The sequence below is a fragment of the Phoxinus phoxinus genome (genome assembly GCF_949152265.1).
Source record: "Phoxinus phoxinus genome assembly, chromosome: 10".
In the NCBI taxonomy this organism is placed as follows: Eukaryota; Metazoa; Chordata; class Actinopteri; order Cypriniformes; family Leuciscidae; genus Phoxinus; species Phoxinus phoxinus.
In genome coordinates, this window is record NC_136885.1 from 12,538,988 (window position 1) to 12,553,207 (window position 14,220).

Consider the following 14,220-nt stretch of genomic DNA (forward strand, 5'->3'; position numbering starts at 1 on the left):
CCTACAGTGTAAAGATGTTTGTAATTTTTCCAAAAATCTAAAAACGCTACAGTCAAATCTGGTAACTGTAAGTTACCTTACCATATAAAAAACTCTAAATGCTTTAACATTGCATTGTGTAATACTACTGTAAAATACGGTCAGATTTATGTTTATGACTATTATACTATGATTTATGGTGAAAAACAATAGTACACTCCCTGTGACACATTATATTTTATATTCATCATTTTTGTTTCATATTTTTGTTATTAGTAATGTACATTAGTGAGTTTTGTGTTCCATTTTCTGTTATGCAGGTTATGTTAATTGCAGTATTTTAGGGTCATGTGTTACAATACCCTGGTGGTGTTTTTTTTTTTGTTACTTTTAGTTTTGTTACCCCTCTGCGCACTGTGTCTGTGTATGAACATTGACCATGTTTTATGACCAGTCCATTTACAATGAACTAATTCATCATGTGGCTTTCTATTTTCCCACCTGTATTGTTATGGTGATTAGCAGTACATTTTAACGTAAAAAGCCAGTAAGAATCTAGGTAGGAAGCTCGGTTTTGATATATAGCCCTCTCTATTTCTCACTCTCAATATATTATTGTGTTTCCATCTGACTTTCTTCCTCCATCACTCTTTCATCTTTTCAGCGGCATACTTTCTCTCTCTCTTTCACTCGTCACTGGATTAGTCAAAGGTCATTTTCCCAGCTGACTGATCTTGGCACGACAGAGCGTTCACACCTCAGTGGTCCTGTTCAGTGCCAAAACCCAAATGTGTGCACAAGTGTCACACTAATGAAGATGGAACGTGGGCCTAGTGCCATGAAGTAAATGTGTGTATACTTATGTGTGTGTGTGTGTGTGTGTGTGTTTTCCCCCAACAGGCTTGTTAGAGAGAGCCGTCTCCTGCCTGCTATCTTTCAAATCATAGAGGTAAGTGTGCTTCTGAGCTTTCTGGTTTCCTCTGTTTGCTTGATTCGTTTATTACCTTGGGTTTTCTGCTCTGACTTCGGGAAGCAATGAAATTACCAGAAAATCAAAAGCTTTATGTAAATCTGAAAACACTATATTGAAGAAATTGGCCATGTTGCAGAAATCTTAAGTATTTTAGAAAGAAATAGTGTTAGTACTTGACCTGTTCTAGACGAACCTTTCATTTAAAGGCATAGTTCACTTAAATAATGAACTTCTGTCATTATTAACTGATTCAGTTCATTCCCATTCCATTTATTTTTATTGTTTTGTTTATTTGTATTTTATTTATTTTGAGGAACACAAAAGGAGAAATTTGGCAGAATCTTCTTTGGAATAATCTTATTTTCCTTCAAAGTGACCATGGCTTTCATGTGAAAGCTAGTTTCTGTCACAGAATTTAAAAATAAAAAAGGTAATTGTGACTTTTTATATCACAATTTTTAATATCTCAAAAGTTGCAATTCTGAGAAAAAACAAGTTTGAATTGTGAGACATAAACTTGCAATTCTGAGTTTTTGTCTCGCAAATCTAAGTTTGTCTTACAATTCTGACTTTTTTCACACGATGGCTAGTTTGTCTCACAATTCAGACTTTATAACTTGCAATAACTGTCAATATCTTTGGCTAGTTTAAAGGGTAACAGAAACGAAATAGGAAGTAAACGTGATATAACAGATGTGTTGTCATTGATATTTCTGGTAGGACACTTAAAACTGCTGAAGTAGTTACAAGAGGGGGGGGGGGGGGATGGGGGGGGGGGGACAGTGATATTAGTTGGTTGTTTTGTTACTAGGGCGCCATCTTGAACTTCAACGGTCTGTGACGTCACTGGCATGGTAGGCTACCTTGACAGCTCCAGCAAAATGGCATCTCAAGAGCTTGTTCAAAAATTGTGATCCGTCCAACAAGCGAATATAACACCTCCGATGCCATCAAGGACCGAATAATATTTGCAAAATGATTGTGGCATAAATGCGACCACTGTGGGTCCTGTAAACAAGTTCCACTCACCCCTCAGTTGTTATCGAGATGTTCACCTTCCCCGTAGATCACCTTGCTAAATGAATCCGACATCGAGGATGCTATCCAATATAAGCAATATCCATCGATGACACCTGCAAGATACTTGTTAGTGTGATTTCAGCCGCTTTCAAACTGTATGAGAGATGCGGTGGCGCTCCTTGCCAGTTTAAATTTGACGAGCTCAAACGCCTAAACGCAATGCACAGACAAACTTAACTTAATTCTCTTTATCGTTTTATTGCATTTAAAGTGTCCAAAACACAAGGTTCACATAAACAGTTGGTTTTGTCTTAAATTAATGTAAACATATGTAAGAAAGTGTGTATTGTGTATCAGTATATTCTATCCCTGCATTACTAGTTCTTAAAGTGACAGCAGTCTATATAAGAATCAGTATACGTTTCATTCATACAGTGAAGAATATGCAGTTTTATTATTTCATTTGATGATTCAATTTCTTACTTAAATGCTGTTTTTAGTGTTGACTTGTACAGTTCCCTGTCCATACTGTTAAAATCAGTCAGTTCAGAGTAGCAGTAGAGTAGCCTGACATAACGTTAGTAGCCGTCATCGAACACGGCTGCGCTCTGATAACAACAAATGTAAATTTCAGTATTGGGAAAAAAATTTAATATTATTTTAATATTTATTTTTGAATTAATTTGTTTACAATTTTAATAACCAACATGTTATCGAATTATATTTTGTTTGTTTCGGTTCCCCTTTAACGACGGGAAAAATGGTCGTCGTACTCGACGCATGATCTAAAAGGGTTGTCCCTATTCTCTTAATGAGTAATGGGTGTGATTTGGGCGTAACGTGAAATAAACCAATCAGAGTCTCATCTCCCATTCCCTTTAAAAGCCAGTTGCGCTCGCGCCATGACGGATTCACTATTTACATGGCGGAATTTGCAACCGGAAAAACTGAACGCTTCTCTAGAGAGGAAACGGAACTGCTCGTGTGCGAGGTTAAAGCACGCAAGTGTATGATAGGGCCCCTCTTCAGCATCACATGAACCTTCATAAATCATTCTAATATGCTGATTTGCTGCTCAAAAACTTTTCTTCTTATCGATGTTGAAAACAGTTGCTTTATATTTTTGAGATTTTATTTTCATTATTCTAAATAGAAGTTGTTTGTTTTGATCAGTTTTTGAACAGTTGAATGCATCCTTGCAGAATACATATCTTATGAATTAAATAAACATTTGAAATGTTTCTATGAACATGGTTTAAAATGTTAGTTAATTGTAACAATACAGTATTAATGGCATAGCATAACTTGGTAAAGTATTTATAGGCATTTATATAAAGGCAAATTAGCTATATAAATGTGTGCGTTTGTGTAACAGTCAGACCTTTCCCTCTGAGCATGTCCCCATCCCAGTATCTATTGAGTTATTATGTAAATGAGCCAGTAGGGGTCTGACCTATCAGAGTGCAATGTGTAATTGGGTTGCAGAGTTAATGGAGTGTGGATGTGAGGCCTTTTCAACAGCAGGTTACATTCTCATTAGAGTGGACCCTACATCGACTGTTAACAGTCACCACCCCCACCCCTCGAAAACAAACAAACACACACACACGCATACTTATTTCAAGTCGGCCACAGTGAACTGCAGTCTAACATATCGTCGCTGTCGGGCGGAAACCTCACATCTCCAAAACCGCTACTTTCAGGAAAATAAACACAGTATTTTTTAAATAATTAAACACTGTGTTGTCAAATGTGATATTGTGGTTTCATGTATGGTCATAAGTAGGGCTGGGACAACGCGTCGACGTCATCGATGACGTCGACGCAAAAAATACGTCGACGCAAAATATGCACGTCGATTCGTCAGACCCAAAACAAAAATGGCGGCGTCGGAGAGTAGTAGCAACACCACTCGCTCCTCAGACTTTCAGAAGTGCAAGGCGGCACGCACTCGTTCCTCTAAAGTGTGGGAATTCTTTAATTAAAAAGGAAACAATTCCCTGATATGTCGTCTTTGCAAAATGGAGATGGCCTTCCATTCTAGCACCACGGCAGAGAGAGGGGCGCGATCGAAAAGTCTGAGAGTGTTTGATTATGTGTGTGTGTGTGTGTCTGTGTGTGTGTGTGAGAGAGAGAGGCGCGATCGCAAAGTCGCAGAGTGTTTGATTATATTTGTGTACGCGTGTGTGTGTGAGAGAGAGAGAGGCGCGATCGAAAAGTCGCAGAGTGTTTGATTATGTGTGTGTGTGTGTGTCTGTGTGTGTGTGTGAGAGAGAGAGGCGCGATCGCAAAGTCGCAGAGTGTTTGATTATATTTGTGTACGCGTGTGTGTGTGAGAGAGAGAGAGGCGCGATCGAAAAGTCGCAGAGTGTTTGATTATGTGTGTGTGTGTGTGTGTGAGAGAGAGAGAGGCGCGATCGCAAAGTCGCAGAGTGTTTAATTATGTGTGTGTGTGTGTGTGTGAGTGTGAGGCGCGATCGAACAGTGGAAACAAAAACATACTCCGTCATTTTGTTTACAGGACATCATTCAAACTGCAAAGTGTTTAAGTTGTTCTGTTAATTCAAATTTTAAGGAAAACGAATATATTAATCTGAAATCTTTATATTACACACATAGGATTTGATTAGCCTACTTGTTGATATTTAATCAAGGTTTTATTGAATGCTACCTCTGACTAAGAAATGCATGCACTTGTACAATGTTTTATTTTGGAATTTTAAGAGCAATAAACATATAGGCTATTGCAATGTTAAGGAATTCATGTTTTTTTTCATTCAGACATGTAAATCAACATGTATAAATTGCTATTATAGTCAATTAATGGGCAGATAATCGATAATCGAAATCGAATCGGACTGGGGAAAATAATCGTTAGATTAATCGATGCATCGGGAAAAATAATCGCTAGATTAATCGTTTAAAAAATAATCGTTTATCCCAGCCCTAGTCATAAGTCATTATATTATTCACATTTTACCCAAATCAAGCTCAAATGGAGGTTTTTATCCACACTGTAAACCAGATTAAGTTGGCAAAACTTTAAAAAATTACCCTCGTCACCATGATAGTAACCCCAGTTTTAAAATAAAATTGGTCCCAAAATTTATCCTTGAGGAACACCTGTCTTCACTATTAATGGATTAGAAATATAATTATCTATGGACACACATTGAAATCTTCCAGTCAAATAATTTGAAAACCACTTTAAAACTGTACTACTAAAACCTACACATTTAAGCCTTTGTAAAAGAAGATCATGATCCACAGAATCAAATGCTTTGGATAAATCAATAAAAAATGTGCAAGACATGATTTTTTTTTTATTGTGGTTATGGCAGTTATAGTACTATGTCCTTGTCTAAAACCTGACTGGGTTTGACTAAAAATATTATTAGCCTACAAATAGTGCTTCAACTGTTCATTTACCAGGGATTCAAACACTTTTACTGTAATAGACAATCTGGAAATATGGCGATAAATATCCAACAAAGTGCTATCTCCACCTTTCAGTAATGGATGAATTTCTGCTGACTTCCAGGAACTTATCAGACCACTACTTAGACTTAAAATTAAAAATAGAAGCAATAGGTCTCGCTATCAGGTCCGCAGACATTTAAAAAAAAAATAAGGCTCTATTTGATCAGGGCCAGCAGACTTTTTACAATCAAGAGTTAACCGAGCTTTACAAACCTGAGATGGAGAAATAGGAAGAAAATTAAAATGGTTTCTTTTACAACTTAAGGGGATAGCCATATTATCTTTATCATCTACAGGAAGATTTTAATAAGTTGTTGAACTTAGGTCTACATTATTAAAGTGCAAATTAAAATCTTCTGCTATATCATGTTTATCCTTAATTTCTTCATCTTTGACCTTTAGTAGATCAGGAGCTGCTGGAGGGGGCATAGGCCCAATTGATGATTTGACCAGCTTCCAAAATTTCCTAGGATCATTCAAATTTGTATTTATCATGTTAAGGTAATACTCACTTTTTGCATTTTTTATAATTTTAGTACAATTATTCCTTAATGCCCTATATTGTTCCCAGTCACTAGCATTATTAGTTATTTTTGCCTTAGCCCAAGCAATATTTATTTCTCTAATGGAAGAAGAGATTTGAATTAAACCATGGATTATCTTTACCACGGACTCTCAATCTTCTTACAGGTGCATGCTTATTAATCAAGGTTAAAAAAATAGTTAGAAAATACTTCCGTGCCAGATCAATATCTGCCATTTCACAGACATGTAACACTTCACTATTGTACAGGTCGTATAAAAAGGCTTGCTCACTTAAATGTTTATAGTTTCTTCAAAAAATGTATTTGGGTTTATATTTAGGAAGTTTACAATTTCTAACACAGGCTACTGTACAGTGATCACTAACATCATTACTAAATATTCCAACTGAAGAATACTTTTGTGGAGAATTTGTAAGTATTACGTCAAGCAATGTAGACTTTTCCATATGTTTTAAATTCAAACGAGTTTGATAGTTGATTAATTGCGAAAAATGTAGGCCACCACAGATGTCCTTAAAAGCGTTTGAAGTTTTCGATAACCAGTCCCAGTTTAAGTCAAGATTGAGGCTGGGTGGAGTTGTGAGGGTTTACAGAAAGTTTGCGGATCCAGTGGAGTTGTGAGGTTTAGTCACTTGCTCTTTTTAATACTTTCCATTGGTAAATATTTGCAAAAAGACACAGACAGACGTAAAGGGTGAACAATAGTAATGATTTATAAAAAAAGACAAAATATGGAGACAACAACAATATCTGAAGACCTTGGCAAAAAATGCTTTAGATGTATATTTTTTGTTCTACTTTCTGATAAATGGTCATTGTTGAGCTGCCCAGCAGCAATTCAGAGCCAGCAGATTTTCAAGAAGTATCTGGTGATTGAGCCTTTGACGTTCCCATTACCTGGAGTGAAAAATTGCCATTGCATTAAAAGAACTGTTCAAGGTTAATGTTAGCCATAATTCCAGAGTATTTCATGCACTGTCATTTCATTTTCCAAAGGATATACATTTTCATCAGCCAAGCCAACCAAATAAAGTATTTCATCTTTTTGCCCATTTTTATGCAAAAAAATATGGTAACACTTTAAAATAAGGTCCCATTAGTTAACATTAGTTAATACATTCATTAACAATGAGCAATACATTTGTTACAATATTTATTCATCTTAATGTTAGTTAATTAACAATAGTCAAGATTAAGAAATGCTTTAGATTTATTTTTCAGTTGTAGTTCATGTTGACAAATGCTAGGTACACACCAGAAGATAATCGGGCTGATTTTGGGCCGATTTTCCCCCTTCCGACAATCCTAGCTATGTCCCGATTGTCTTGATGGTTCTATAGATTATCTTATCAGATTTTCCCTTGGTGTGAAGTGTGTTAAGAGTGTCTGAACCTGCTAGGAAGAACGTCGGAGCCGCCCCGATCGTGAATCGTAAATATTCAAGAAATCAGAAATCCTGATGTGTGGGGTGAACCCCGAGGACAAACACGCGCACGCTCTGGAGATTATCACGTGAAACGAAACAATATCCAATCAGAAAGCGAGATGATGGAAGACACGGACACATACACACAAAAGACAATAAATCCAATAAGGATTGAATATCTTTCTGTATAAAAGTTTCTATATAATGCTGTACAATGTTTTTTTTTTTTTTTCTTCTTCTTCTGTGAAAATCATTCCAAATACTATCATCGCAATTTCTTCCTGCATATCGTCCGCCATGCTTATTCTGAAGTCTCGTGAGATTTCCTGTGTTCACAGTCGAGACTCAGGTTGAAGATCTGTTCGTGTGTGGTGTGCTGTCTTTGTCACATCATGGCACACCACACACTATTTGTGGTCTATCACATTTTGAACATCTTATAAGATATACAAAATATTTTGGTGTGTACCCAGCATAATTTAGTTAATTAATGTGAAAAAATGAAACTTTATTTAAAAGTGTTACCAATATTATTAACACAATGTCAACAAGTAATCTTGAAGTCAGCAATGCATTAATACAACTGAGAATAATAGATCTGAAGGTCAAAATCAGTGGCAGTTACTTCCTCACCATGCAATGATCTGACTGCACACACCTGTTGTCTTCATTTACCCGATTTCCCTCTCTTATGCACTGACCTGTGGTCTGTAATCACATTTGCTGCTGATTTTAACACAGTGCCAGTAAGGTGGGCTTATCTCAGATCTGTAACGTCCATCTGTGTTTGTCTTTTTTCTCTCTTTTTTTTTGCAGATAGCATTTGTTTTGGAAATTCTCCAGCACTATAGCAAAGCAGTTAAGCTCCTCTTTATTTGGTCAGTTGCTGTTGTCTGGCTGGAGATTAAATCAAACAGCGGTTTTGGTTTTCAAAGTGTGCTCATTTTCATATTGATAAATTCATTACATTTTAGCTCTGCCTCAGTAGATAATTCCTGAACTATTTGGTAAGGATACACCGATAAAATATTCTGGCCAGTATCGATTACAAAGTAATTAGTCATGCTTACGAAGTCATGCATTAGTATTACTTTATTGCTCATACTTGGATTTGTTTTTCTCTCAACATTTTATTTTCTAAGCATTCTGACTTTCTTGCTTCTATTTTGCCTGAGGGGGCAATTAAAATAGATGAAAAGTTTTGTAGATTTAATTTGAATGAGTAATATCTAGAGATACTGTAGATAATGAGTCATATCTAGAGATCATGATTATCATTGGTTTGTCCTATTATGCTTTTTTGAATATTACCTTTCAAGCATTCTGTAATATAGTGAATGTAAAAGGTCTGCAAAGTTTTAAAGATCAAAGTGCATGACAAATAACATTAATGTCTCCTATAAAAATAATTGATTCTGAACAGCCAAAACGCATCATTAGTAATTCCAGTCTCACTTCCTGTTACATACCTACGTTTTTTTTTTTTTTTTTTGCATAATGGCAGCCTATGGTCTTCATTGGCTGCTCACAAACAATGTCTACTTTGCCCCACCCTCAAACACTGTAGTCGTAGCTGAGGCCTGGAAGAGTTTGGTTTGTGTTGTCGATATGTCAAGAAGACACTGTTTTCTACGCTACTAAAGCAAATTCACTTTGAATCCTCTTCAAAAGGATGAGGACCCGTACTAGAATTGATACAGGAAAAAAGAAAACTACCGTGAGTATCACTGTGTAACAAGCAATAAGGAAGCCTCCAGAGCTAAAATTAAGATATGGTAATGCTGTAAGCGATAGACCAATCACAACAGACCAATCAGAGTAGAGTTGTCTCGAGTTGATAGTCACAGCTAAAGGTCAATGCAAGATGCACAGCATCTCTAAACAAGCTCTGTTGTTGCACTGTACACTGAATTCTGAATTCTCAAACAAATAGAGCTGGGCAACAAGCTCCAGCTCCTCTTCTCTTATTTTGAAATTCTCTGACATTTCTCTTTAAAAATGTAAATTTTAGACTACTTCGTGATCAGTGTTTTGTTTTGTTCTATCCTCTGCGCCTCTGCGTTCGTCTAAACTTATTGTGAAGTGTGACCATAGCCATGATTCCTGACTTGTGGTCATTTCCTGATCGCCTCTCCTATCACTTCCTGTCATTGCTTCAACTTCCCTATCAATAACAAATGCAAAAAGGCCATAATAGCCTTTGAAGTCTCTGAAGTGACATCCCTCGATATGAAGATATAGTCCCTGGATATAACGACAAAAAATGTATAATGCCATTATTACTACCCAGTGACCAGGTCTTTCAGGAGCAAAGCGATCTATTTTATCAATTAAACTTACCACTCTTCTCTGAATCTACTGCCTCGATATTAAACTTTCTTTGGAGGCCAAACTGAACTGGATTTTCCCTCTCCAATCAGAGTGCAGCCAAGTCTCTGAGTCTCAGTATAATTCAGATGCGGTCCATTCATCCTCATGAGCCCTGAGAGGACATGAAAGGAAGCCAAGGACTCTAATGAACAAGAAATCGCTAATGAACAAGGAGAGAGCGGTTTGTGTGACTTCTTTGGCCATCTCACCAAGCTAGTGAGCCGTAAGAGACGTTAGCTACAGCCTCACACCCCCTTTAAACCCAATCCCTCAATACTGCTGCCCTTCCAGTTCACAATCTGCCCTCCACACAGAGGTTTGGGCCTGTTTGCTGTAACAAGCGAAGGGATTACCGCTTACCGAACATTTGAATTGTGTAAATGTGCTGAGGCGAGTCTTCTCTGTGTATCCCAAATCCCAAAGCGCCTTATTGGTCGAAACTTTCAACAGAAAAAAAGACTAATACTGATGACAAAGGATGAGTTGTTTAACGTATATTCCAGCCTATTCAGCTCTATGAAGATTATGCTAGGAATCAGTCTGCAATTATACAACTCGCGTGTCAACCATGTGCTGGTCAAAAGTTTTAATGTGGTTGAAAAAGTCTATTATGCTCACCAAGTCTGCATTTAGTTGATGAAAAATACAGTAAAAACAGTAATATTGTGAAATATTATTACAATTTTAAAATAACATTTCTATTTTAGTATATTTATTTAAAAATATATATATATATATTTGCCTCATTCACCGTGATACACTTCTATTCAAAAGTTTGGGGTAAGTAAGATTTAAAAAAATTATTAATTTAAGAATACTTTAATTCGACAAGGACACAATAAATTCATCTAAAGTGACAGTATGTATAATGTTACTATAGACTTCTATTTTTTATGCTGGTTTTTGACCTTGTCATTTTAACTTTCTATTCATCAAAGAATCCTGAAAAAGTGGTTTCCGCAAAAATATTAAACTGCAAAGACTGTTTTCAGCATCGGTAATAATAAGAACCATCGTTGATAATTGAACACTTTTGACCAGGTGTGTGTAGTTTAACTGTTAATAACCTGTTAGGTTATTTAAAAGGATGTATGAAAATCCTGTGATTTATTTGACTTTCTTAAATGATTTTCTCTAGTCAGTTAAATATCAAGGTAACCACAAACTATTTAAAGAAAGAAAGAGTTATTTTCAGGCTGTATCATTGTAGTGTCATTGTATAGTATCATAGAGGAGGAACTTTAATGAATTACTCCTACACTGCTTCCTTCACTGTTTGTACTGCTACGGCTTTCTGTTGAATGTGACCTGTCACTATAGATTGGACAGAAAAAAACAAAAAAACATGAATGTTCTTGAGAGCTGAGATGTACTCGCAGCCACACTTTCTGAGCAAGAAAAGTGCACTTAAAGCTTTTAGCTGTTCTTGTCAATCTGAGGAGGAGAAATAAAAGGAGGCTGTTTTTAAGGTAGTAATAGATGGAAGTGTAAGACAGTGTTCTGAATATTTACTCTTTTATATAGTGTATCACATCAGGGGAATATAAAAACCATTGGTCATACCTCAAATAAAAAATAATATAATAATATATATATATATATATATATATATATATATATATATATATATATATATATATATATATATATATATATATATATTAAATGGGATTAGCAGGTCAAACACTGTTTTTTTTTCTATTTTCTATTAAGAAACTGTTCAGAGGGGCATCTGCCATGGTAACGCATGTATACAAAGTACTCAAATCAAGTTCTTGAGTAAAAGTACAGATACCTTAATAAAATAATACTTGCAATTTTATTTACTCTATACTTCTGCTCAAAATATGTGGGGCATATGATGTTTAGACTAGACATCATTATTAATTTTGATTCAATTCACATTTATTTGCGGAAAATGCATGTCTCTACATTACAATGTTAAGTAATCTGTTATCAGAGGTGACTGTGTCCAAGTAATGTGTTTCAGAAATGTACATGTACAAATCACACAGTAAGCTAGGCAGAAACAGTGAGCTCATCGAAGTAATTATTACAAGTTGTAACCATAATTATTACAATATATAGAAAATTTGCCATTGGTGCATGTTGATTTTTACCGTAGCATTTTTTCAGTCGTTTACCTTTAATATCACAAATTTATTTATTTTTTATAGTAGGCTAACATTCTACAATACAGAGAAATACTAAACCATAATGAGCCTTTAAATATAAATCAAGCAAACATAAAGCTTACATCAGTGCAGCAAATAATGATTATGAATGTGTCAGAAAAAACAACAACATGTAGACTGTCTAAGTATTTTAATAATTGTAGCTTTTTTTTAGGGCTGCACAATTAATCGCAATTAGCATGAAATCTCGCTTCAACCGATTTGGATTATTGCGATTATGAAATCGCAAAGGCTGTGATTTATTTGTTATGCGCAGCTTGTCAGTGACGGACGGCTCTGTGATCAGTAGTAAATGCTGGTCCATCTGAAAGCACTGCGTGTTTGAGTCGCTTATAACGTGCATTTGAAAAGCAACACGCGTCAAATATCTTTCCAAACACTGACAAGCTGTGCATAAAATAATCGCAGCATTTGCCAAATCGCGTGTGGTTTCATTACGATTAATCGTGCAGCCCTAAATAATTTATCAATAAAGTTCTCAATGATCAGTGTCGGCTGCGAAGATGAAGTTGACCACTGATGGTCATCTCCGCATTGTAGTGGATGTGCCTATAGAGAGAAATGCAAGTTAAGTTAAACTTCATTTAGTAAGTTCTGTACTAATTTATCTAATAATAGTGCACATTTATCTAGGTTAATGATAATGTTAGAGCGAGCGGCCATATGGCGGCTAACGTTCTGCTGCTACTACATGTTTCAAATGATAAGCCATGTTTGAGGTCGATAAATGATATGCAAACATTTGGATTTCCGGCCCTACATACTGTAATTACCACAGGAACAAGTGTTTATGATCTGTCCCTCACGGACTGCTTGACTTCGACACTTCCTGTGTTTGTTTGTTTCTCCTGTCACTAACCAACTAATTACAGTTTGGTTGACTAAGCATTTTCTCATCGACTAACATTTACTCGACCATTAGCGGGTCGACCTAGTTTATTATTCAGCTCAATTAGTTCAATGTTGATTCTATTTAATGTGGATGTTGCAAAGTTCATTAGTTATGAAGCAAACTCAGTTTAGCATTAAAGAAGCTTTACAGAATATAATGGTCTCATTATTCAGCTTAAGTCAGTTCAGTGTTGATCCAATTCGGTTGAATAACAGTGTAAAGTTCATTATATTATGAATCAAGCTTAATTAAGCTAAGAAGCTCTACAGAAGGCAATAGTTACTGTTGATTAAATTTATTATCCAGCGTAATTTAGAAAGTCTAGTCCAAGTTTCGTTGTTGTCCAATACTGTCAGTACAGTCAAATTGATAATATTACTGAATTTGAAGTTTCTATTATAACGTATATCGGACTGAAATGGCTTCTCGAACAGGAGAAAAAATGGCAAGACATTTGTCCATCTGTAGTTGGTTGGATCGTTGTTGTTGTTATTTTCTAATTTGCTAATTTAAAATATAATTAGCAATATAATAAAAGCTCACTGAGGTGATACAGAGAGCAGATACAAAGAAATTATCACGTTATCTTATTTTATTAGCAAAATATCCCATCACTTACTGGTCCATCCAGGTCACACTCTATCGCAATCCCAGGTATGGTACTGATCACTTTTGATGCATGACAGCAGTTTCCTGTTATCTTTGCAGAAATGTAATCTGAAGATTGTACAAAGTCATATTTATCTTAACCAACACTGTGCAAGAGAATATTACATTGCTGACACATGCTGGTATAACCGTAGATATGTATAGGTACAATATATACATCACATGACTAAACGTGTCATCGTCTTCGAATACCTTTATTGTCACAGTCTTTCAACTTGTACAATGAGAAAACGGCATTTTCAAATGTTTTCACTTTGGCCTAAAAGTCCAAAACTTGTGTTTTCAAATGTATCCGGATTAATGTAGACGTAGCCTGTGACATCAAGATGAGCTGGTTTTGTTAAACAGGCTATTTTCAGCACACTCCCGATATTAAACGTTTCCTCATTGTCTCTCCTGCAGTTTGTGTGTGTGTACTATATTTATGTATGGACTGAAGGTTCCTGATGAATGCACGACCCCTCCACTCCTCTCCCGAGGCACCGTGCGGAAATAAAGTGGAAAAAGTAATGATTCCAGGCCTTGAAAATTCTTGCACAGCCTGTGGAGGGGCTCGGAGATTCCCCTGAGACAGACATACCCTTCTCTAGCTGTCTGTCAGCCAGTAGAGTTGGCCAGGCCCCTCTTTCTCTCTCTTTATCTCCCTTTCTCGCTCTCTCTTTCCCTCCCAA

General features: G+C 36.1%; 1 protein-coding gene across 2 annotated transcripts in view; it reads left to right on the forward strand.

The window, feature by feature from the left end:
- The window catches only part of ulk4 (unc-51 like kinase 4), a 180,324-nt gene that overhangs the window by 106,089 nt on the left and 60,015 nt on the right, over positions 1–14,220 (forward strand). For both annotated transcript variants that reach the window (XM_079626094.1, XM_079626095.1), the window contains exon 31: positions 880–928. In XM_079626094.1, coding sequence (XP_079482220.1) covers positions 880–928 — 49 coding nt within the window. The remainder of the gene's footprint in view (positions 1–879; positions 929–14,220) is intronic.